The sequence below is a fragment of the Emydura macquarii genome, unplaced genomic scaffold (assembly GCF_026122565.2).
Source record: "Emydura macquarii macquarii isolate MOO-44397 ecotype Brisbane River unplaced genomic scaffold, CSIRO-AGI_Emac_v2 contig_705, whole genome shotgun sequence".
NCBI classification, from domain to species: domain Eukaryota; kingdom Metazoa; phylum Chordata; order Testudines; family Chelidae; genus Emydura; species Emydura macquarii.
The window spans coordinates 17,640,953-17,663,430 of NW_027130842.1; the positions used below are offsets into that span (position 1 = coordinate 17,640,953).

The 22,478-nt window shown below is 37.0% G+C and overlaps 1 protein-coding gene across 5 annotated transcripts in view; it reads right to left on the bottom strand.

The window, feature by feature from the left end:
* Nucleotides 1-5,669: 5,669 nt before the first annotated feature.
* The window catches only part of WTAP (WT1 associated protein), a 35,940-nt gene continuing 19,131 nt past the window's right edge, over nt 5,670-22,478 (bottom strand). For all 5 annotated transcript variants that reach the window (XM_067542499.1, XM_067542500.1, XM_067542501.1 and 2 more), the window contains 4 exons: nt 20,563-20,690; nt 14,278-14,456; nt 9,117-9,271; nt 5,670-6,875 (listed from right to left, as the gene is read on the bottom strand). In XM_067542499.1, coding sequence (XP_067398600.1) covers nt 6,292-6,875; nt 9,117-9,271; nt 14,278-14,456; nt 20,563-20,690 — 1,046 coding nt within the window. In that variant the 3' untranslated portion in view covers nt 5,670-6,291. The remainder of the gene's footprint in view (nt 6,876-9,116; nt 9,272-14,277; nt 14,457-20,562; nt 20,691-22,478) is intronic.

A 22,478-nucleotide genomic window follows, 5' to 3' on the forward strand; every position in this document is an offset into this window, starting at 1 on the left:
GTAGGACAGGAAAATGTGGTGCAGCGAAGTGTCCGGGGATAGTGATTCATGGCTCTCAACCAAAGTAACATGCTTGGTGGAAGCTGTCAACTGGGCGGTGGTAGTGGAGAGGTATATTTCCTCTAATACCTAGGATTCTTCCTGGGTGGTTCCGCACACCTCTGCTATGTATGAAATTGTGCTGGACGAGATTCTCTACACTGTCTGTGATCTGCTACATTTCTTTTTGTCATAGGAGTGTAAATGCCTGAGAAGAATTAAAAGTCTGAAGAGCTCTCAGTAGTAGGACCTGGGGTCTCTGATGTGGTCAGTCTCTGGGGTGGCCAGCTGCTCTTTGATGGAGGCTGTCTGTTAGGAGTTCTAGAACACCTCTTATTTGAAGCCTTGTCAGTACCCACCTTACTTTTCTTCCACAAAGATCTCCAGGACTAGGATATGGAGGTTGACCGGGCACTAAACGTACTCAGGGGCCGATGGGTGGGGCATTCTCTGCCTCTGAATCTGATCTGGTCATAGGGCTTGCTCCATCATAATGAGCCAAAACTTAATTTTCCTGGGTTTTTTCCAGATTTGATTTTGAAAAAGGGCAGATCTTGCACTTCGAAGATATGTAGGTATCTCCCAAACAGCAAAGGCACCAAGTGTGTCAGTCACTAACTGGGATGGACCTCCAGCAGGAGAAGCAGTGCTTGAATCACAGCAATCCCTACACACCTGTAATCCACAAGAAAGACCCTCAGGAAGGGGTGAGAGGGAAAAGGGATCCCTTAAACCCAGAGGTGTAAAACTAACGTAAACTAAGAATGTATGGCTAAGATATAAGCTAAGTGGCACGCTAGACACTCTGTCTCAGGCTGTAGAGTGATTGAGAAGGAACTCAGGCCTGTGAACCAGCACAGATGTATATATATCCTCTGTACAGGGTATGAGGAAGGCTAGAGTGAATGTGCAGGCCAAATGGACACTGCTATGAAAATATCCCATCAAAGGTATATGAGCACCTGAAGTGGAGCACTCATAGGGATGTTACCCAAAGTTAAAATGTATTCCATTTAGTATTAATGCTGTATATTTAGGGGCATAATGGATCCTCAGGCAGCATTTGTGGTACACGCACACACAAAATCAAAAATCAGATAATAAAGCGTTGGGCGTCACAAACACCTAACTAGAGAGATATTCTTGCCCCTTTTAATGTTTTTGTTTTTATTTGTTGGTAAGTTATCTTTTTTTAAAAATAGCAAAGGGAGGGGGGACAACTGATTTATAAATTTCCCTTAAAATTTTGTCTCTCTCTACATCTGTCTTGTGTTGGTAGCATTACACCCACCAAATTACTAGACTTGCAAGATACTCTCAGATTTTTATAGCCAGAAGGAACAATTTTGATCATCTAGTCTCACTTCTTGGATATAACAGGCCATAGAACTTCAACCAGTAATTTTTACATCCAGGCCAAGTACCTAAACTAGACCAGTTTTTCTCAATCTTTTTAGGTTGGTGGCTCCTTCTTCAAAGTCAAAATTTTTTCCCAGGCCTTTATATTTACTATTAAAGAAAAAAATGTATCAGTACTAATTCTATTATTTATGTGGGTAGTCCAAGAGGTTGACAGAGCATATTTAGCCTTGAAGAGTAAGGGTATGCACAGGAGCAGGGTGCATGAGTCCTCGCTTTAGTTTGTAATAAAATTTTTTAATGCCTCACAACCCCGTTTCCCCTCCCTCCCCCAGCCCATGAGAAACACTGGACTAGGGTTATCCCTCTCCAAACTACATTGACTCTTGATTTAAAGATGTTGGTCTCCATCCTCCACTATGGCTGAGGTGTGCTTGAACATAGTGGTGGTAGCAGCCAAAGGGAGGTAGTTGCAGCCATCAGGGCCTCAGTCACCAGGCAAGTACAGCAGGCAAGGTTGTACTCTAACTCGCACTGAGGCCTGTGAAGGATTGGGTGCATAGCAGAGCTCACTTCTGCGTCATGCCCTCGCACCAATGAAGGTGGAGACTGATAGAACATGCAAAGTCATCGTGGTCTCTACACCAGCAGGGATCTCCCTACATAGGGAATTCTTCCCTCAGACTCCTCAGCTGGTTTACAGCTATTTTGCACTGCACAGCAAATACACTAATGGGAAAAAACTGGCTAGGCAGAAATACCACAGAAAAAGATTTGTGGGGTGTAGAGTAGGTCACAAATATGGCATGGTGATGCTGCTGCCAAAAAGGCAAATATTCTGGGATGCATTAACAGGAGTGTTGTACATAAATAGTGGAGGTAATAGTTTTTCCTGTACTCAGCACTAGTGTGGCCTCAGCTGGACTAGAGTGTCTCATTTTGGGCACTGCACTTTGAGAGATGGATGAATTGGGGGGGAAAAACACAGGACAACAACAAAGGATTAGAAAGCATGACCTACAAAAAAAACTCAGCATGTTTAGAGAATACTGGAGCAAGGGAAGAAAAGACGTTACATCTTCAAACATGTAAAAAGTCATTAAAAAGAGAGCAGTGATCAATTGTTCTCAATGCCCCCTACATGCAGAAGTAGAATTTGCTTCATTTGCAGCACAGGGGTTTTACATTAGGTATCAGCAAATACTTTTCAACTACACTGATAGTTAAGCACGGAAAGAAGTTACCTAGACAGGTTGTTGAATTCCCATTATGGGAAGTTTTAAAAAACCCATTAGACAAACACCTGTCATGGATGGTCTATGTATTCTTAATCCTGCCTCAGCATGGGGGGTAGGGAGGACTAGATGACTTCAAGGTCCCTTCCAGCCCTACATTATGATTCTATGATAGCAAAGTAGCCTTAAGAAATTGGAAAATCTGGGCCTTCGAGTGATAAGGAATATGGTTTTTGTATGTTCCCATTGCATTCGGCATCACTGGGATACTATGCTCATGTCCGCTATTTCTGTTCTTTTCGTTATTAATCCTTTCAGGATTTGTATGATGTTTTGCCCTCTACATTTTCTTCCATGCACCTAATGAAAATCCAACCCTGTTCATTTCCTTCACGCCACTCTGCTTCATTCCCACACCCGTTCCTATATCAGTTAAAATAACCAACGAGTAAAATAGTTTGACATTTCCAGTGTCATTGGGAGGTTAACTGAAAAGCCCACCAAGATCAGTAAGCAGGAGCACTCACACCTCTACACTCTCAAGGTTGTTTGCAGACTCAAACATTGCCTCAAGTTTACATCACATCAAAAGGTTCTGGCAGCAAACATGAGTTAAAGTTTTTTGTTTTTAAATAAAGTGAAAGATTTCAGATTCTGGATTGGTCAGTTATGCCACAAATGCATCAAGCAATAGCTGGGCATTGGGAAATGTATACGGCAAGATGTCATACTTGGCTTCTGCTAGGGATGCTGTGTAAAGGATTTCCTGAAATGATATAACAGAAGTTGATTACTGTGCATAATTTGACAAATTACATCTTTGTTTTATAATCCCACTATTTAGGATTTGTTAATATTTAGAACTGTTTAGCCAGTCTACCACCTTTTATGTTGCTATGTTTCCTCCTAGTTGTGCTGCATTCTGCCAAATGTGTTCCAATAAGTAAGTCATTATGCAAAACATGAAACTTTTATCCCATTAACCCATATAAGGATTGCAGAGCTGGTTCAACTTTTTCAAGAATTTATAGGCTAGCTACTGTTATTTTTTTTAACTCTGGCTCCTGGAACAGTTAGTACATATAGTGGAGAATAAAAAGGAAAATGATTTAACAGGTATTTGAATAGCAATTGGTTTAACCTGGGCCTAGAAAAAATTAGTTGCATTAGTAAAGTTTCATAAAAATTAGAATTTATCATCTGCTTTAGAATGAAAAGAGCTTAAATGCTATCAAACTACTCCATTCTATATTTTTAATAAAGTGAATTTTAAAACACTTAAATGGGAAAATCATGTAATAAAGTCATCTTTATATTCAAAAGATTAAAATGTAAAAACATCCCCAGCATCCTGATTGGCAATTTAAATGAAAATCTTTTAATATTCAAAATCAGCCTTATTTTCAAAGCAGATAACTACTTGTGTGTTGTTTTTTTTTAAATTAAGTGGGCTTTGTCCCTTATTACAAACAGCATATTGTTGTAATTTGAAGATTAGAGGAAAAAGACATTTTACATAGGTTTACTGTGAACGTTTGAAGGCACTGTGCAGAATCAATCATTTCACCTGTAATTTCCCTAGTATCTGCATATTTCACAGCAACAGGCAAGAAAAAAAGTTGCCTATGAAACCACAAAAGTGCCATGGGGATTCAATACAGTTTTAATCTGAAAATGCTTTTGACTAATTTATTGAGATCTACTGTATTTCATGTATAATAGGAGTACTGCAGTTTATTACGTCAATAGTTTTGTTTCATAGCATATTCTCTCTATCCCCTCATCTCTTGGATGTTGCTATTGTAGACACAGTAGTATGACATAGACCAGTGGTTCCCAACCTTTTCTCTGCTGTGGCACATCACTATAGTCTCCAAACTGAACTCATGAATATTCACGAGCCAATTCAGAACAAGTAATTTTTTAAAAAATTCCAGGGCACATCTGCTCAGGCCTGACGGCACACCATGTGGGAAACAGTGCCATAGACTCTACACTCTTCTATGGATTGCAGTACCAAACAATATATCAAACATTTACTCTAAGAATCTAGTAAAATGGACTGTGGACAGTTGGTCTTTTTTAATAGCAACTAGTTAAAAGATTGTTTCCAAAAATCTACATGGTTTACAAGTGCTGCTTTACAGTAACAACAGAAGTACAAGTGCTTTCACCAGTAGGCTGCAAATCTGCTAGCATTTCATGTTTTATTTTTGCCTCAGCTATGCACAAGCAGTATAAAAGTTCAAGTAGCAGACTGAAAAATTCTGAAGTCAATTTTTTTTTTTTATATATATATAAACAATATGGCTAAAGCACTTTGGTTCTTAACTCCAATTATTTGGTCCCTAAACCCACTAGAGAGTACTTATACTTTTAAAATTGCTTTAAAATTTACCTTTGACTAGACATGCATTCACACTAGATAAGTTATCTGCTTGTTTTCATAGTGCCACCTTTAATTGGTAAAGCAAAGGTGTATATCACCAAAAATCCAAGTGCTAAAGACCTTGTAACTAAAAAGCCATATATCACCACTGAGCAACAGAAGTGGATCTGAAAAAACACATTTATCTGAAGATATAAAGTGTGATATGCTTTTTAAGAAGTTTAAGATTTGCTTCAACTCCGATTAAGATTAATTATAACATGGACGTCATGAGTAACTTAATTCCTTCATCTTTTATAGTTTAACTCCTTGTGTATTTGCGCACAAAAAATTTATAATTTACTAAGAATCTGATTTATGACACAATGAAGTCTATGTAATATTAACTCTTCATACACGGTGTTGTCACTTCTGTATTTAGTGATAACAAAATCTTACAAGTAAGTACCACCAGGCCAACCTGAAATTAAAACTACAAGAATTTGTTATTTTTATTTATTAAAATGCCACAGAAGGTCTCAAAATTGAGTCTTCAGCATGAATTATACTATGTAGAATGGCAGTGGGCAAATAATCTAACAGAAAACATGTACAAAAATTCATTGCATACAAATACATCATATGAAACCAATGCAGACTAAAATAAATTACATATTAAAAGTCTTTATTTAGGTTTGGTCAGTACAGGTAAGATAATATTGGAGTCACAGAGCAATATGCATAAACAGGATACAACAGTTCTTAAAAACTGAGTAACTATGCACACAAACATTCGGTCACCTAAGGAGAAATGCACAGATGTACGGTGGAAAAAACTGTAATTAACACTGGAACTACTACAGGACTCCTTCAACAAGTCCATTTTTTAGTGATAAAACTACTGTACTGGGCAAACTTGGCAGTCATAAACCCACAGCTAGGATGACAAATTTTGAATATGGTGTAAATATGAGTAAGAATGCCCTTACACAGCACAGGTTCTAAATATACACAGATTTGTACAGACATCATTTATGTTATACTCTGTGGAAATAATTTCCATTTTCAACTTCACATTAACTCATATAAAAATAACTTGAGCCTACACAAATGTCCTTTTAGCAACATTCAACGTAATTAACTGTTAAAATTTCCAAAGTGGCAGAGGTATTGAAGCAAAAAAACCCACAAAAAGGCAAAACTGTGACAAGTATGCACTAATTTAAACGGTTTCTGGACAGTATCCTCTCCCAATTTATATGACACTGTATAAAAGTGGCAGAAAAAGTGTTACAAAACTGAACCCTGTACATTTACATTGGAGTCCAAACCATTCTGAACATGACGAGAACCCACAGTTCTGTTACCTTTCATGCTCACTGTTTTTTCCTCTTGAGGATCATGATTGGAGTCTGTATCATTTGAGTGGTGAGTGAGTGAGTTTTCACTGCCAGTGGGAGAGTCTACACTTTCATACCCAGTACTTAGTTGGTTTATGTAGCTACAACCTCCTCTGCCAGTTCTATCTTCAGAGTGGTTGGAGAGCTTATTACCATTCCCTGGAGATGCTGGGAAGTCATCTTCTGTGCCACTACCCTCCCTATAAAATCCAGGCCCAGACGTCCTCTGATGGGAGGAGCTGCCGTTGCTCGGTCCATTAGCCAGACGGCTGCAATCTTTACCCACAGCCTCTCCCTGGTCTATAGGCTCAGAAGATGGAGTCCTGCTGGTACCTGGGGCTGAGGCCTGGGACTGCTGCTGCTGGAACTGAGCCAACTGCTGGCGAGTCTCCTTCAACTGCTGCTGGAGAACTAGAATGGTACTCTGCATACCCTCTACCTCTTCATCAAGCTGGATGATGAAGTCATTCAATTCTATATAGAGAAAACACATTTGGAGCACATACTTAATAGCTCACATATCTGGATCCTCAAACAGTACATATAAGAATCCTGAGCAGATTGACAGTTGTTACTAAAGGTCTAGATGCTGAAGTTTCTATATATCTGTATTTGATTTCAGCCGTCGCATCTGCAAAATGTGTGATGCAGCAATGTTTTATATGGGGGAAAATCCTAGGAGGGAATTCTAAACTACGATTTACGTACTTTTTTTCCCCAAGAGCTGTGTGGGAGTGTGGAGAAATCCATTCGTGGACAAAAGGAAGGTGTAGAAATACATGCTAGGAAATATCTGAATGTAGAATATTAGTAGGAAATATACTGCATATGAACTTCACTTCCAGGTACAATAGTTTAGCAGCTACAGTAAAAAAAGTGACTAAAAGCAAATTTTTATGCAACATATAGGTATTCAGAATAATTAGTTGTGACAATAAGTGTTTTGATTACTTTCACTCCTTTTGGCCCTGCGTAACAAGTACAACAGGAGGGAGAGGGATTCCAGTATGACTTGCACATCATTAAACAGAATTGTTAACCAAGTTCCAACTGTAGAATTTTTAGTGCAGATGTGTAACCAAAGAAAAAATGAGCTTGCCTTTCATAATTTGGATTAAGGTTGCAATACTGGGAGCCAGAGAAAGAAAAAAGTTTTTATTTGTAAGCAAGTTTGTAAACTGAGCAAGTTTGACCTGGAGTCAATAAGAGAAAAATGGAATCCCACAATGCAATTTTTAGTTACTTATGTCACATTGCACATTAACGTTAAGATGACAAAGCAAAAAATGAAGACCATATTTTATTTTGATTTATAACAAAGGATCATGAAAAGATGGAATTTTTCAGAACTAATGTGTACTATTTGCAGCTATAAAGGAAACTAATGAAGAGAAAATAAGTGGTCATGGGTAAAAAACAGAATTATGGGCTGGTTAATGTCTCAGGCCTTTTATAATCTCACTTAAAACATTTGGTTCTGCAAGGAGGGTGTGCTCATACCCCCAATGGTTACATCCAAATCATTCTGAAACTCTTAACACTGCATCATATTCAAGAATAGATATCTGCAGAGGTAATTCTTGAAAGAATATTTGCTTTGTTTCAATTTCCAACTAGATACATTTAGAAGAAAAAAAGTCACTTGGGTGATTTAATACATTAATTTGGGGAACCAAAAAGGTAGTCTTTATTCCAGCAACAATTATGGCATCAATATACAATGTAAGAACCATTTCCCCTTATTACTTTAGGCATTATACCATTTGACAATGAGCTTCTTCACAAAGGAAAAAATAATCCTACCTAGAAAAAACAGTCAAGAAAAGTTGCATCTTCAAAACAAATGCATCATGTCACATAAACCATTAACCAGGTATAGGCTGGAAAGTCAAATAAATCCTGTTGGACTTATAGCTTTTCTTTTTAGCAAATGGTTTCAGGGACAGTGTCAGACATTTGAAGTCCCAAACTTTTTATAAAAAACTATTTGAGGGCCACTGTCAAGGACAAATTTAAAGAAATTTCCTGATCTATGTTAAAAATTCTGAACTGTTAAGACTGGAGATTTAGTAGTCTAGGATTTTTTCCTCCTTTTCAACTATGGAGGAAATTAGTCAGTTCACAGGCAATTTCACTTGTAGATTCAGAAGCACTAACACATGCTGCAACATTTGGATTGTGAATATTATAAAACATCTGCCTTAAAAAATGGTCACTGAAACAAAAAGATCCTTGTAAACATTTCTACTGATTTTAGGTATTGGTAAAAGCCTGATTTTTAAGCGAACAGGAAGTGAGACATTTCCTTTTACTAGAAGACATCCCCTTAATATTTTTATGAAATTAAAAAAACAATTAAGAGTTTTAAACTTAACAGTTCAGCAGTATTTGCAGTCCAAATAGTGCAGAACATTGCGTTAAGACCCAAAAAGAGAAACTAATAGTTTCATTCTCCACCTTAATGAAGTGAGACACACCACAGCATAAATGGTAGTTTGCCTTAGATTACTAAAACAAAATGTAAGCCTATCAGCACCACAGAAAGAATTCTTAAATTGTATTTAACCTGACATTGTCCCTTTAATTCTGGGAAAGGAAAAAATGTGTCTCGTGCTCAGTAACGGGATAATTTACAAAATCCACATGACCAGTAGGTTAAATAATTAAGCCAGTGCAAATGCAAGGCAATTTCCATTTTCTTAATAAAGCCCTTACCATCCTGACTGCTTTTTAGTTCCTCACTATATTTCTTCTGTAAAGCCAGCTCTGCCTCAAGCTGTGCAATGCGTCCTTGGGACAGCTGCCTTCCAAGCTCTTGATTCTCCTGGATAAGCATTCGACACTTCGCCATTAACTTTTTGCCTGTTTGGCTGCAAAGGAAAGAGCCATCTATCACAAAATGAAGATAAAACCTTCTGTAATCTTCCTCAATTACAATTATAACAGAGATAGGAGATGCAATTTCTGCATGTCACAATTTAAGGAACATTGTGCCTCAGGGTAATTGTCATAGCAGAAAGTCTCCCTATAGTTACCACATGCTGTTCCAATGTCTTCTGATCTTCTGTTGCTGTTCCGTAAAAGCGAAAGGCAAATTCTATTACTGTAAATATGAATGGTCACAATGTTTTTGGTTATTGACATCTGGGCTATTAAGACAATTTGGCATTTGTCCATTCTCAAAGGAAGAAAAAAATGGTTAAATATGTGCCTGGTAGTCTGACTGAGTTACAAATGTTAAAAGTGCTCCTTTACTTTATGTACTAGAAGTATTTTATTAGCTATTCTGCTTTTTCTAGGGTCAAGGTTTGGAGACCACTGAATTTCATGATCAACACAACACTTTCTTTGAGAGACTTAAGCCATTCAATTGAAAATTGTTTAACTAGTTTGAAATATCAAATGTACCTTAATGATTAAACATTTTTTTTTTCAGTTTATTTTGTACATTTGGCTACACTATGTACACTGCTTCACTGTTTCCTCAATAGCTACAGTCAGCTCCTCCTTTGTGTCTTTCACAGAGCGAGAGGGAAGATAACTGATAACAGAGTTGAAAAATATAAGGTGGCAGGGGGATTCAGAGGTAAGTATAAGCAGCTTTTTTTAGGCTAACCAGATTTCAAAGTTGACCGTGTCCAGTGATCAAAAGCCAGGAAACACCATATTAAAAAAATTTCATGGGGGTAAAAGCAGATCCGATATTCTGCTTTCTGCAAAATCAGGAACACATACATATCTTTAATCTTCACATTTAACTGCAATGCAGAGCATTATAGGAACTAATATGCAAATTAATATATAGGCAATAATGTTTATTTCATAACAAAATAAAATTGATAGCTAAAGCTCTTTAACACTGTTGGTCTCACAAAGCTAGAAGAGCAACCACAAATATTTTGCCTTTCTGAGGTTCAGCAACATATATAATGAAGCTATCCTCTTTTTCCACAGGAAATGAAAGCCCAGGAAAAACAATCAATCAGGTTTGTGACTGAAATTCAGGACTTATATTAGGAAACAAGCCTGAGGAGGTCAGCTTGTGACTGTGTAATAAAAGTTAAAAAGATTTGCTAGTATGCTTCACAACCACAGCTCTTTCCTGCAAAACTATTGCCTAGCCAAAAGTCACTTCATGTCATCTCTCAATTAGCTACTGTTTAAGCATTCAAGCTTTTAACACTTTAGATTTTTTAAAATTCTGCCAACTCTGTCCCATTTAAAGTCTTCCGACTGACTCCCCCATTTTTCAGATGGGCTGCTTCAGAAGAAATCTGGCTGCGTAAAGTCCTGGAAGCCTGCAAATGTGCTAAATGCAGCAACCTGTTCTTTATCTCGATGTGATGTCCAATGCCAAGTCCTTGAAGCTTAGAGTTGTGCTGACCTAATACAATAAAGTAATACAATTTAAAACAAAAATTTTCTATGGGATGCTTATTTATTCTGTACATTTAGCTTCACTAGGACCACTTTGGACTTAACCAATGTGACATATTGAGAAAGCTTTTAGGCACACGTGCAATGATTTGGCCATTTCCAAGTTTCTGCTATTGGTAGGCTTTTAATCTGTATTTATTACCACTATAGATTTCAAAAGTTCAAAGTCCATAATCATGTAATATTTTATAACAGCCATTGCCAACTGTTGCATATATTAGTGTGCACCATTAACAACCTCAGAAGCTTTGCATCATTCTAGAACACCTGCTAATTTCTTCACCATGTCGTCTGTTCCTGCCACAAACCTTGCTTTTATTACCTGTATAGGAATTTGCAGTTACCTATAATGCAATTTACTTTTCCCCCTCAAGATTTTCTAAACAGTTTGCACTACTTAGTTTGACCAACCAACCTACCTTATATGCTGAGTTATGTAATAAAGAGGATAACACATGCAAGAATATCAAAGGCAGTAAATCTTAAAATAACTGATTAGTCACAGAAATAGGTTTTGCAACTATATATTTAACAAATCCATGTAAAGATATGCTATAAAACCTGTAAAAATGGAAGCTGTTAAATTTCAAAAGACTAACATTTGTAGCAGCAAGCTTTCTAGGAATAAAGTTTTTGCTGACTTTTTTTTTTTAACAAACAAACAAAAATACATATGTACTGAATGTTTCAATGGTGTTAAAATGGCTTAATAAAAACCACTCACTTGATTATATTCACTTCCTCCCCCCAAAAAAACCATCTTATGCTGTATACATCTACTACAATGAAGTCCCAAGCTTGATGATAAACTTGGGCTTGCAAGGGACTTGGAGCAGATGTGTTATGTTATTTCAGAAGAGTTTAAGATTTTGAAGGAGAGCATCAGCTCATTCAACCATGAGGTGAGGTGCCATGAAATAAGAGTGGTTACATACAAGGAAGTTAGGATGACAATGGGAACAGTTCCTGGTGAAAGGATGAATGAAAATTTCTACAAACCCTTTTATAGCTTGAGCAGTCTGATTCATTCCTTTACCAATGAAAATAAAATCATGAACCCAATGACAATTTAAAAAAAAAAAAAAAAAGTTCCCTAAATATTTAAACAGCCTAGAAATAAATTGTTGATTCCTTACATTCTATTTCCTACACGCATCTAATATGTATTTATACGTTTGCACCATGGATTAGACTCCAATTACATAGAATTTGAATTAGGGAATATTGTTCAGTTCTCTTTTATCACTTGCTTTTAAGCAACACAACCCTTCCCACCCTCCACTCCAAGACTATATAAAAATTAGCAAAGAAATTTCTGAATACTTCTGTTTGAAATTAAAACGAAGTGGTAAGAAACATGTCACCTCAGTGTCACACAACACATTTAGATCCTAAGGACAGTTTTGCATTCAGTATCTGAATATATTAACTCATTTATAAACTCCAAGTTAACCAAGCAATCAGCGTGGCTGGCTTTTTTGACTGCATATTATAGTAAATACTTTCAAATTAGTTGGTAACACATTAACACAATAGTTCACTAATGCCATCTTACCTTTGTTTTGATGCTAGATCATTAAAACCTTAAATAATACTGCCACAGCAAGGTAGGTTCAAATATATGTGTAATTTTTAGAAATTAAGATGTTGAAGGTTTTTCTTTTGATGTAAATCCAGTGTTTAGGCAACAATAAGCCTACGCATAAACACACTACTCTCTCCCCCACATTAATTTAAGATAGCACACACAACAGTTTAAGATACTTAAGTGAGCTGAATTAAAATTTAAGCGATCTTAATGAAAACTGCATTTTGAACAATAAGCAGTTATTGTCTACCCATCTTAGAATACACTACCTTTTATAAAGCTGACCTTTTTTTTTTTTTTTTTTTTTTTTTAAATAGTCTGATAACACTGAACTTTCCAGTGTTGGATGGAGTCATGAAATAGTGCCAGACTGATTTTGTCATCAGAACATTAGTGTTCTAGATATAAATTAATTGGCTAAAAATACACAAACACTATACCAGTCCACATAATTTCACATTTCTCTGCACACTTACGCCCCTCAAACATGCACTCTGAGCTGTCCCATATTAACTATTCTTGCAAATAACTTGGGACAACATGACAAAAAGGCATCAATAGAGTAGCAAAGCTCCTTGATTGATTCCAGCCAGGATGCATGCATTTTTTTTAAAAAAGGTTTTTTTTGTTTGGTTTTTGTTTGTTTGGTTTTTTTAAAAGAATATCATCTTCCCTCTTTTCAGAGAACGAGACATCTCAAAAGGTAACATTCTCGTTCATTCCCTCAAAAGTTTCACAGTGTAACATTATGACCAATAGTGTTCCTTAAGTTCTATATTACAACTCTTTCAAGGCACATTTTATATAGAAGTGCAATACAAAAACAGGCATACAATGGAACAAAAAAAAATATCCCACACCAACACTGAAGACAGTTGCCATTATGTGTGCCTTATATATAGAGCATGTGAGATCAGTTCTCACAAAAGTTTGAAAAATTCTCATTTCTGCATTGAAACATGCAGTGAAATACTTATCACAACTAGTTTTCCTTTATCAAACTATAGTTGTGATCAAATATATTTTCAAACAATTTAAAACCTACAATTAGATAGTACCTATATTTTTGTACAGTCCTAATTTTTTAGTCCACAGTATTACCAACCATCCAGAGAACAATTCATTATTTAAAACCATACTGACTTAAGGCTCAGTGAAATGCTTAGAGCCCAAATGCTAAACAGTCAATCAGAAGTGTACACTACCACTGATGCAATATGAAATAGCAATCTCTCATGGCTATTCAAAGCTGGTTAGCAAATAAACTCTTTAATGCAAAATTCACCTCATTGAGTTTTGACCCAGCAGTTCAGTGAACAAGCAGGAAGTCCACAGTCTTATTGGCAAAACTGACTTACAGTGTCTCTAAGTCACTAGGCTCAAGGTTAAGAGCGAAGCATGTTCCATTTTTACATTTTACTGGAATTTTACATGTTCAATTCATGATTTAAAATCTCTAGGTTCTCTCTCCTCCAAACTGTCTGTAGACACCGTGTGCCACAGACTTAAGACTTCTGTTTCTCCCTCTATTTCTTCAAATAGAACCACTTTGCACGTGTCTACATGTTCTAGAAAGGAAACAATTTTTTTTTTTTTGGAGGCGGCCAGTTCTTCAGAATAGTCCGACGCCATCAGGCCTCTGAAGCAAAGGGGGAGAAAAAAGCTGAAACACAAGGTTCATCTGGTAAGTTTTACATTAAGCATTACAAGCTGGACAGTATAAGAATGTGGCTTTTTGGCTCAAAACGTCTGAGTCTTGGTGTGGAAACGAGTACTTGGCTGTCCCACCATAGCATTCTCGCAGTGGGACTGTCAGGGAAGTCTTGACTGGGGAGTATTTGTTTTGTTTACCTATCAGGCGTAAATTTCCAGGCACTCAGTTCATTTTGGGCTTGTTCCAGTTTGTCTTTAGTCTGTTCCAGTTCACCTTTCATTTTTAGGAAAAACAAGTTGATGGCTGGGTCCACCATTGTTGATCTCAGTTGGGCAACACTAGGCTGCTGGACTTGCTTGAGGTACTGAATCTGATTCTGCATAAAACAAGAAAAAACTGTTATTCATTTATAATTTAAAAAGCTTACAATGATTTCAGAATGATCAGCATTAAAAGAAACCACATTGTTCTGCTGAAGATGGAGTTAAACGAAGTTCGTTTTCCTTCCATATTGTAACCATTAAATTCACATGCAGATAAGAGTATTACCTAAAGTATAATCAGAAGGAAAATGAACCCACAACAGGGAAAAAAAAATTTACTTCAAATGTAAAGGCTACAAATTTTGCTTTTCTCCCCAAATCTAATTAATTCTTCATACCATCTCAATTTAGGTTTGCATAAGAGAGACATCTGGGCTACTAAATCCTCTATTTTTTTCCCCACTGTTTGCATTTTTCTGAAAAGTGACTTCAAGTAGGAAGAGTATCTCAAAACTCAGTTTTCCAGTCAAAGTAGAAATTGAATAGTTGCCACATAGCTGTAATGAAGGCCAAATTAAAGTGATGACATTAATGTTGACAAAAATAGTGGTTCTTACTATTTCCAAATTATCTGAAATCCTGATGTGTTTATGGCGACCACGTTTATGAAGACCAGCATCAGAGATTACTGCAAATCATACAGGTTTCTTGTACAAAAAAACATCAGGAAGAGAAGGTTCAAAATCTATCTTTTATTAAAGAAATTTTATGAAACTTATTTACCTTGTTTTAAATGAATTTAAGATATAGTTCAACAAAACAGGATTTTTTATTTGGATTTAGGTTCCGTTGCAGAGTTCTGCAATCCAAATTGCCTATTTGATAGTAATGAAATGCTGTTCAGAATAGTGGTGAAATTTGTATTTACTTTCAATTTGCCTATTTTCCTTTCAACACATGAATTACTTACAGAACTATTACCACCATATTTAAATGTGATTCATTCAAAAGCATTTTTGGAAGTGTGAATTCTTTCAACAACTTTTTTTTAAACTTAAAAAGAGGTGCTAACCAGACAATATTTGAATTCTAAATCCATCTATGCATTAAAATTAATGCCCTTAGCACAGAATCATTTTATATTAAATTCAGTTTAGTATGCTTCCTATACCTCTCTCATTTTTCTTGAGTAAAATAAAGTAAATTAAGAGTTTCACAGGCTTAAAGGCACACCAGCAACTTTAAAAAAAATTACACTTCTGTTTGATTTTTAACTATCATTGTCACTTACACACCCCAATCCTGCAGGTAGTTGTGCACTGGCAAATCCCTGTACCTAAGTAAAGTTTCACTGAGTCAAGGAAGCTCTGCACCAGGCACAAGGATCTGTCTGCAGGATTGAAGCTGCTTTTTATAAAAGTGATAGAAAAACATCTGGTTTTTCATTTTGTTTACTTTGTGCATTTGATAGTACTGCACGTCTAGTCTGCTTGACTGTTCTCTCTGTATAGTCAATTTATGTTGTTTGAGTGAGTGTTTCATACAGCAACAGGGAACAGAAAAAAAAATCCAACAAAGACCACTAGTATTGAAAACAGCAGTAAAGATCCAGGGGCAGGGTTAGTACCTGAAACCAGTTTAAATTCTTGACTGATTAGATTTTATTTGAATTTTGCATCTTTAAGATATACACTGTTTCACTTGGACTTTAACTGAAACAAAAATTGTTTTAATTGTTTACAGGAGGTCTTTCAAACAAACTTCAACTTGTCAACCAATTTATTACAAAGACTTTTTTCAAAGATTCTTTCCAAGTTTATTACATATTTCCCTTTATTTAAACATATTACACAGAAAACTATGTTAAAAGTACATTAAGGTTGCGAAGTCAAGCACTCAAAAGTTAGGAAATGCCAGGATTAAGGTTGCCAGGACAACCTTAATTTGGTCTCCTTGTGCCTATACATTAAGATACTCTCTTTAATTACTTTATCATGGATTATTTTTCCCTGCAGGACCCCTGCCTTATTCAGTGCATAAAATGGACTCTGCTCACTTAATGGGTAGTTATTAAATATTGTGTTTCATTCTCATTGTTCAATGCATAGTCCCATGCCTGATTTCCCATACACTATTTAAACTCTGCTCAGAAGACAATTTTTTCAAGGGCTTCTGAGTGTTTGACTTTGCAACCTTACTGTTTTTACTGTAGTTTCTTCATGTGGAATTTCCTATGTTCAAAAAAGCAAACTGAGAAACTCCATCAAGGGGCATCATATCAACACATACATGATCAGCAGCAGTGTTGGATCTCATTGATCCACTGCACAGATTTCTGCCACTTTAGCTAATGGAGTAAAACATAGCAGTGCAGGTCATCATCCTTTATGTGGACCAGCACGCTAGTGGAATGAGAAACTTTGTCCATCTGTCTGAAATTTGCTGACTGAAGAGAAACGGCAAGACTCTAGAATCTTGGGTTCCATCCCAGACTCAGGAAGGAAGCGTGCTCTCTGGGGCACAGACTCTGGTCCCAATCCTGTCTTTTGCCCCACCCCTGGCTTCTTATCCCAAACCCCACTCCTCAGACTTCTCATCCTAGTAATCCCCAACCAGGCCTAGTTTCACACTCTGGTCTTCAAGTCCTGCTCCCTCTTTCTTTGCCCAGCCAATCCGAGTTATACCAACCACTTTTTCTCTCCAGTCCCCTTTCTCAGTCAGTCCAATCCTCTCCCACCCCATCACTCACCACCTTACCCATACACACGCTATCCCCACTAGCACTGGCCCCTAGTCCAAGTCGCCATTCCAGAGTCCTTCATCTGGTCTCCTCCACCTCACCAGTTCCCTCTTGCAGTCTTTTCACCCTCCAGTCCCAATCCCCTTTCCCCATTCTTTGTCCCAATTACTTGCTATCTGGCTTATATGCCCTCTGCATTCAAGACAGACAGTTTGCTCTGCCTGGAAGTGTGATGGAGGAGAGAGAACAGAGTGCAAAGGAGAGAATCTTCCTGCTCTCATTTCCACTGCTTGGACCCACACTAAGAAAATCCTGTTCAGCATAGATGGAATCTTCAGAGATTTTTGCTGTTAAGCTCTATCAAGTCTCTAAATATGTGCAATTTTTTTCCCTAAGGTTCACAATGTGGCTAAATTTGGACTGATTTTATGGGGAAGGCAAAACATACATTTCTGACACAAAAGCCACCTCCCTGCCAAATTTCACTACTACTTCAAAGCATGAACATTTTAAAGAAAAGATCACCAGAAATTTTTTGAAATATATTCTTTATTAGCCTTATTCTCCCTCCTCCCCCCAAACAAAAAAACAAACCACACCGCACACTACACCCCGAGGCAGACAGAGCATGGAAAATTTCTGCCAAATGGTTAAAATGTGGACAGTTATAAGCAACTAAAAACAAGGACTTGTAATGGGAAGTGTTGGCAATCTGAATACGCAGTGCTATTTCCCACTCAATGAACTGGAGAGGGGTTGGGCAGGAGGGAGTTGGTGGCTGGCTGAGAACTGATGAAGGGTTATACTTCCAGATAAACTAATTCAAATCTTATATAGGTTAATGCAAAAAAATTGTTACTAATGGAAGAATGATCTACTAAAAAGTAAGTTTGTGATGCTAGTCCAGTTCCAATGGATATGGGTCATCCCAAAAAATATAACTGACTCCAATGGTGGCCTCAGTAGAGGCCCAGGAGAGAATGGGACTATAAACTTAACTACCCTCTTGTCTCAGTAGACGAAGACTGAACCATTAGCACAACAATAAGTGAAACCTGCATTACTACTGCCTATAGTGTATCTGCTGAGTGGAGAGAGAGTACTTAACTCTCAAGGGTTAAGTCTAGCAACTCTCATGAGCAAGAAATATATTCAAAAAATTAAAGTACAAGGTAAAATGCAAATGAAGTTTCAAAATTAAAACAGTCATAACCCTATAATTTAAAATAGCACTAACATCTTATTTAGCATATAGTTCTTAGGGTCGTGATTTACTAATGTACACTGAAGAACTTTGGGTTTTCTATTGTTTGAGTCTGGTGGAATGAACTAGTTATTGTCCCCTTTGCATACACACAGATGCATACACATAACACCTATATATAGAAACTAAATAGCGAGGGCTGCTTTTACTCATCTTTTATAATTTTCAACCCTTTTGTAAATTGATGTGACTGACCAATAAGTATCACAAGGATGCTTTACACCAATCATCACGATCAAAGACTGGTAAATCATTTTACTTGTAGTTTTACAGCAGAATTGTTATTTCCAGTGTGTAACCAACAGGAAAAACTAAGCATGAACTTTTAGTACTAAATTGTTATATATATGGAAATTGGCTCACATGTTTCTGTTTTTTATTTTTACCAAATGTATTATGTGGATTATATAATTGTTTTATGTACAAAGTTTCGTTATAGTTATTTAGTGGGCTCCATCTTTCCTCTAAACAGCAAGACCTCATTTACAAGCCCAGTGTTCAACCCATCTTTCGCTTAGCTTTGCTCACCTCTAATATATAGGCTGCCAATACTTTATGTATGAAAATACTTCACTCCCAATATTACAAAACAGGTTTTTACCATCCCCATTTAAAACTTATACCAAGCTTCCTCAAATACAGCATTGCAAAAATCAAAGTAATATATGAAGGAGTTAAAAAATATCTAGTCTCTCCCCTAACTTTTTTTTTTTTAAAACACTTAAAAAAACACCACACACAAAGGTATAGCTGACATTGCATCTTTACTGTATCTCCACTTACAGAGAAGGAGATTCCATCCTTTTAACCATCTGAGAAACAGGAGACTCATGTAAATAGTTTTTTTAAGGGATATATCAAGCTGTTCTTTGTACTTTTCAACACCCTGAAGTTAAAATACATTTCCATCTTTAAAATATGAAAAGAAATTCTGTAAAATAATCTTTAGGTGTATGTGTCATATCTGCAAACATTAATTTGATAACATTCCAAGTATCTCTCATAGAATTGTCACAGGTTGGCCATCCCTTTAAGGCAAATCAGGCTCAGTCTTGCCTGTGACCTACAAGCAAACCCCCATCTGATGGTGATATAGCAACTTAATTAGTGACCCAGCTGCAGGAAATCAGGAAGGACTACTTAAACAGAGCCAGAAATTCAGAACAGGAAGAGATGCTGTAGAGGAGGTGGGACTCTCCTGCATGGGAAGCTCAGCAGTTTGGGGCAGTCTGTGATTAGACAGGTGAGCCCCTGAAAGCAGCCAGGAGAAGAACCAAGCCAAAATAGAAGCTCTGCAGGGGCCAGGAAAAGGGGCCAAGAATCAGAGGAGTTCAGTAGAGCCTGAGAAGGCAACCACCATAAATTTGAGCATTTCTTTTGGACTTTCAGTTGGACCTTTTGTTACAAGAGAAGGGGAGTGAACTTTTTCTGAGAGCTAACAGAACAGACAGGCCACAGAAGAAGAGAAACAAGTCTTCTCAGGGCCAACAAAGTGACCACCTGCAGCCAAAGACAAGGTCTCCTGGCAACACTGGCGGGTGACCGGACACAAAGGGACACTACTCATGGTGAAGACGCTTTATTATAAGGATTTACAGGATTATCAAAATTTATAATCTCATATCTATAGCTACCAGATAATTAAGTCTTTCAAGATCATTGGCGTGCCATATACACACACACTCAAAGAAGTCAACAGATTTATGTTCTACGTACATGTCTCGGAAACAGTTTATTCTGACTTTTTCTAAAAGATCAAATGACTCCTGTGCATATTTCAAAAATATCCCTCTGAACCAAAAATAACGTTCCTTATAAGAAAAATAAAATCGTGAACTCATTCATTCATAAATAGAAGTATGGGGATAGGGGAAATAAAAAATGGCATATTAAAAAGGTTTAAATGTGGTAAAGGTATCCCATATTTCTTGGGACCTCAATGACCCTTCTCTCTGCCTCCACATTTTCAAAAACAGAAAAGTCTGGGTTTCTCCACTGTTCTGATTATACATCTTATCAGCAGTTCTGACAAGAAATGCAGCAGGAATTTTACTTTTCGCTCCTGCTGGGGAGATGCTATGGTAGAGGACCAATATAAAGAACCTCCTTCATTGCTTATGATCCTATTTTTCCCCATAAGAGAACTATATGCAGCACAGAGTCAGCTGAAAACATTCCTGTAACATTAAGACATTTATCAACATTGAATACTTACAGTACACTCTTGCATTTCCTGTTCCTTAGTTGCCAGCCTCATCACCAGGATATTCTCTCTTCGCGCAGACTCTTGCTGTTGTTGCTTCAGTTTCTCTTCAGACTCTCTCAATCCAGTTACATCATTAGCTAATGTTAATGATAAAATACAGAAAGCACAAAAATGTTAATCTAGTTTATAACAGACCTAGTTCAAAGACAATAATTACATTTTAGAAAGCATAAACTGGTTGCTTTAAAAACAGATTAAAGCAAGACTAAGTTTAGATACTGAAATCACTCTGAAAAGTTCTAGAGGGGTAGCTGTGTTAGTCTGTATATAGCAAAAACAGCAAGAGTCCTGTAGCACTTTAAAAGACTAACACATTTCTGCAGGCATAAGCTTTTGTGGGCTCACTCAAGTGGGTTGCAGCCCACAAAAGCTTATGCCTGCAGAAATGTGTTAGTCTTTAAAGTGCTACAGGACTCTTGCTGTTTTTGCTGAAATCACTCTACAGTCCATTTTAAATTTGACAGTAGTCCCGCACTGTTGGGACTAGTAAAAACTGCCTTTTTTTGGAAAAAAACTTTTCTACCATGTTAAATACCAGTAGTAACAACTTCAAGAGCACTAGTGTAAATTAGCCACTGCCTGTACCTTTTCTTCACTAGCGCACCCAAGCAGCTGCATTGGTATTGAGGGAGGGAAATGTCTTCAGAAAGAGACCAGTAGAGAGGTCAGAAGTGTGCAATCTTGGCAACTGTGTTCAATTTCTAAACAGCATTGTTTGTAGACAAGCTGCAATGTCAAAACTCTACAGCCATGTTTTCACATTACAAAAATATCAGAGATGGCAACTCAATCACATTTATAAGCTTTATTCCAGCAAAACACACACCATGTTAAATCATTTATATTATATATGTTGAAAATGTAAGTTAGGGATTCAATTCTGTTTCTACTGAAGTTATAGTAGAACTTTTTCCAATGTCTGACTTCAGTGGGAGCAGGAGCAGGCACCAGATAACAAGAAAATATTTTTTGCTCATAGTATTTGTCAACTGAAATGACAAGATGTGGAACTTTTATTTAGCAATGTTATTTTAAACTGCTTGAGCATTTCTTTTAATGCGTACTAAGGAAAAGTTTTTAAAACTAGCTTTGGGGAAGATTTTAAAAAGTAAACTACTGTTTGTGCAAAATCTGTAACAGTTTTAGTCACTGATTACTAGTGCCAGTATTACTGCTCCTGCACATAAGAGATGGCAGGAGCATTAGAGTGAAAGTTAAACATCTACTCAGTTTCACACATTTCTATAGGTCTAGAGTGGTCTGAGCAAAGAGTGAAACCATGATACACACTACTTTCAATTTGTCTGTACAAAACCACAAGCAGCATGAGTTTTGGGAGGAGGGAAATAAAGAAAGGTAGAAAGGCAGAGCAAAAGAAACCTTGAAGAGTAGTGGTACAAAGAATTCAAGATTTGGAAGTGGGGAGAAAAGACAAAGTGAAGGTGAGTGTCAATTATTTTAGCTGTCAATCCAACTAATGTCAGACAGTTGGTAACTCAACTACCCCTAAGACACATTCATTCCTCCAATCTGAGGGTGGATGGAAGTCTCTCCTCTTCTTCTCTTTCAAAAGGGATAAGAACTACAGTTAAAGAATGGCATAGCTGGTGAATGTTCAAAAGGAGTAACTTAAGATACGTGATCTGTACAAGACTTAGTTGGAGATTCATTTTAGAACTCCACCGCAACCAAAAACCCCTTCACTTCTCATCCTATAAGTGTTTTTGTAAAACAGCCTTTCTTTCACAGGATAGTATGATGGGGCTGAATGGCCTAGACTGTCAAAATCTGTCTCAAAGGGGCATTATTTTTCGCCAGTCTGGACACACCTGCAAATTTTAAACTATGCCCAGATAAAAATAGAC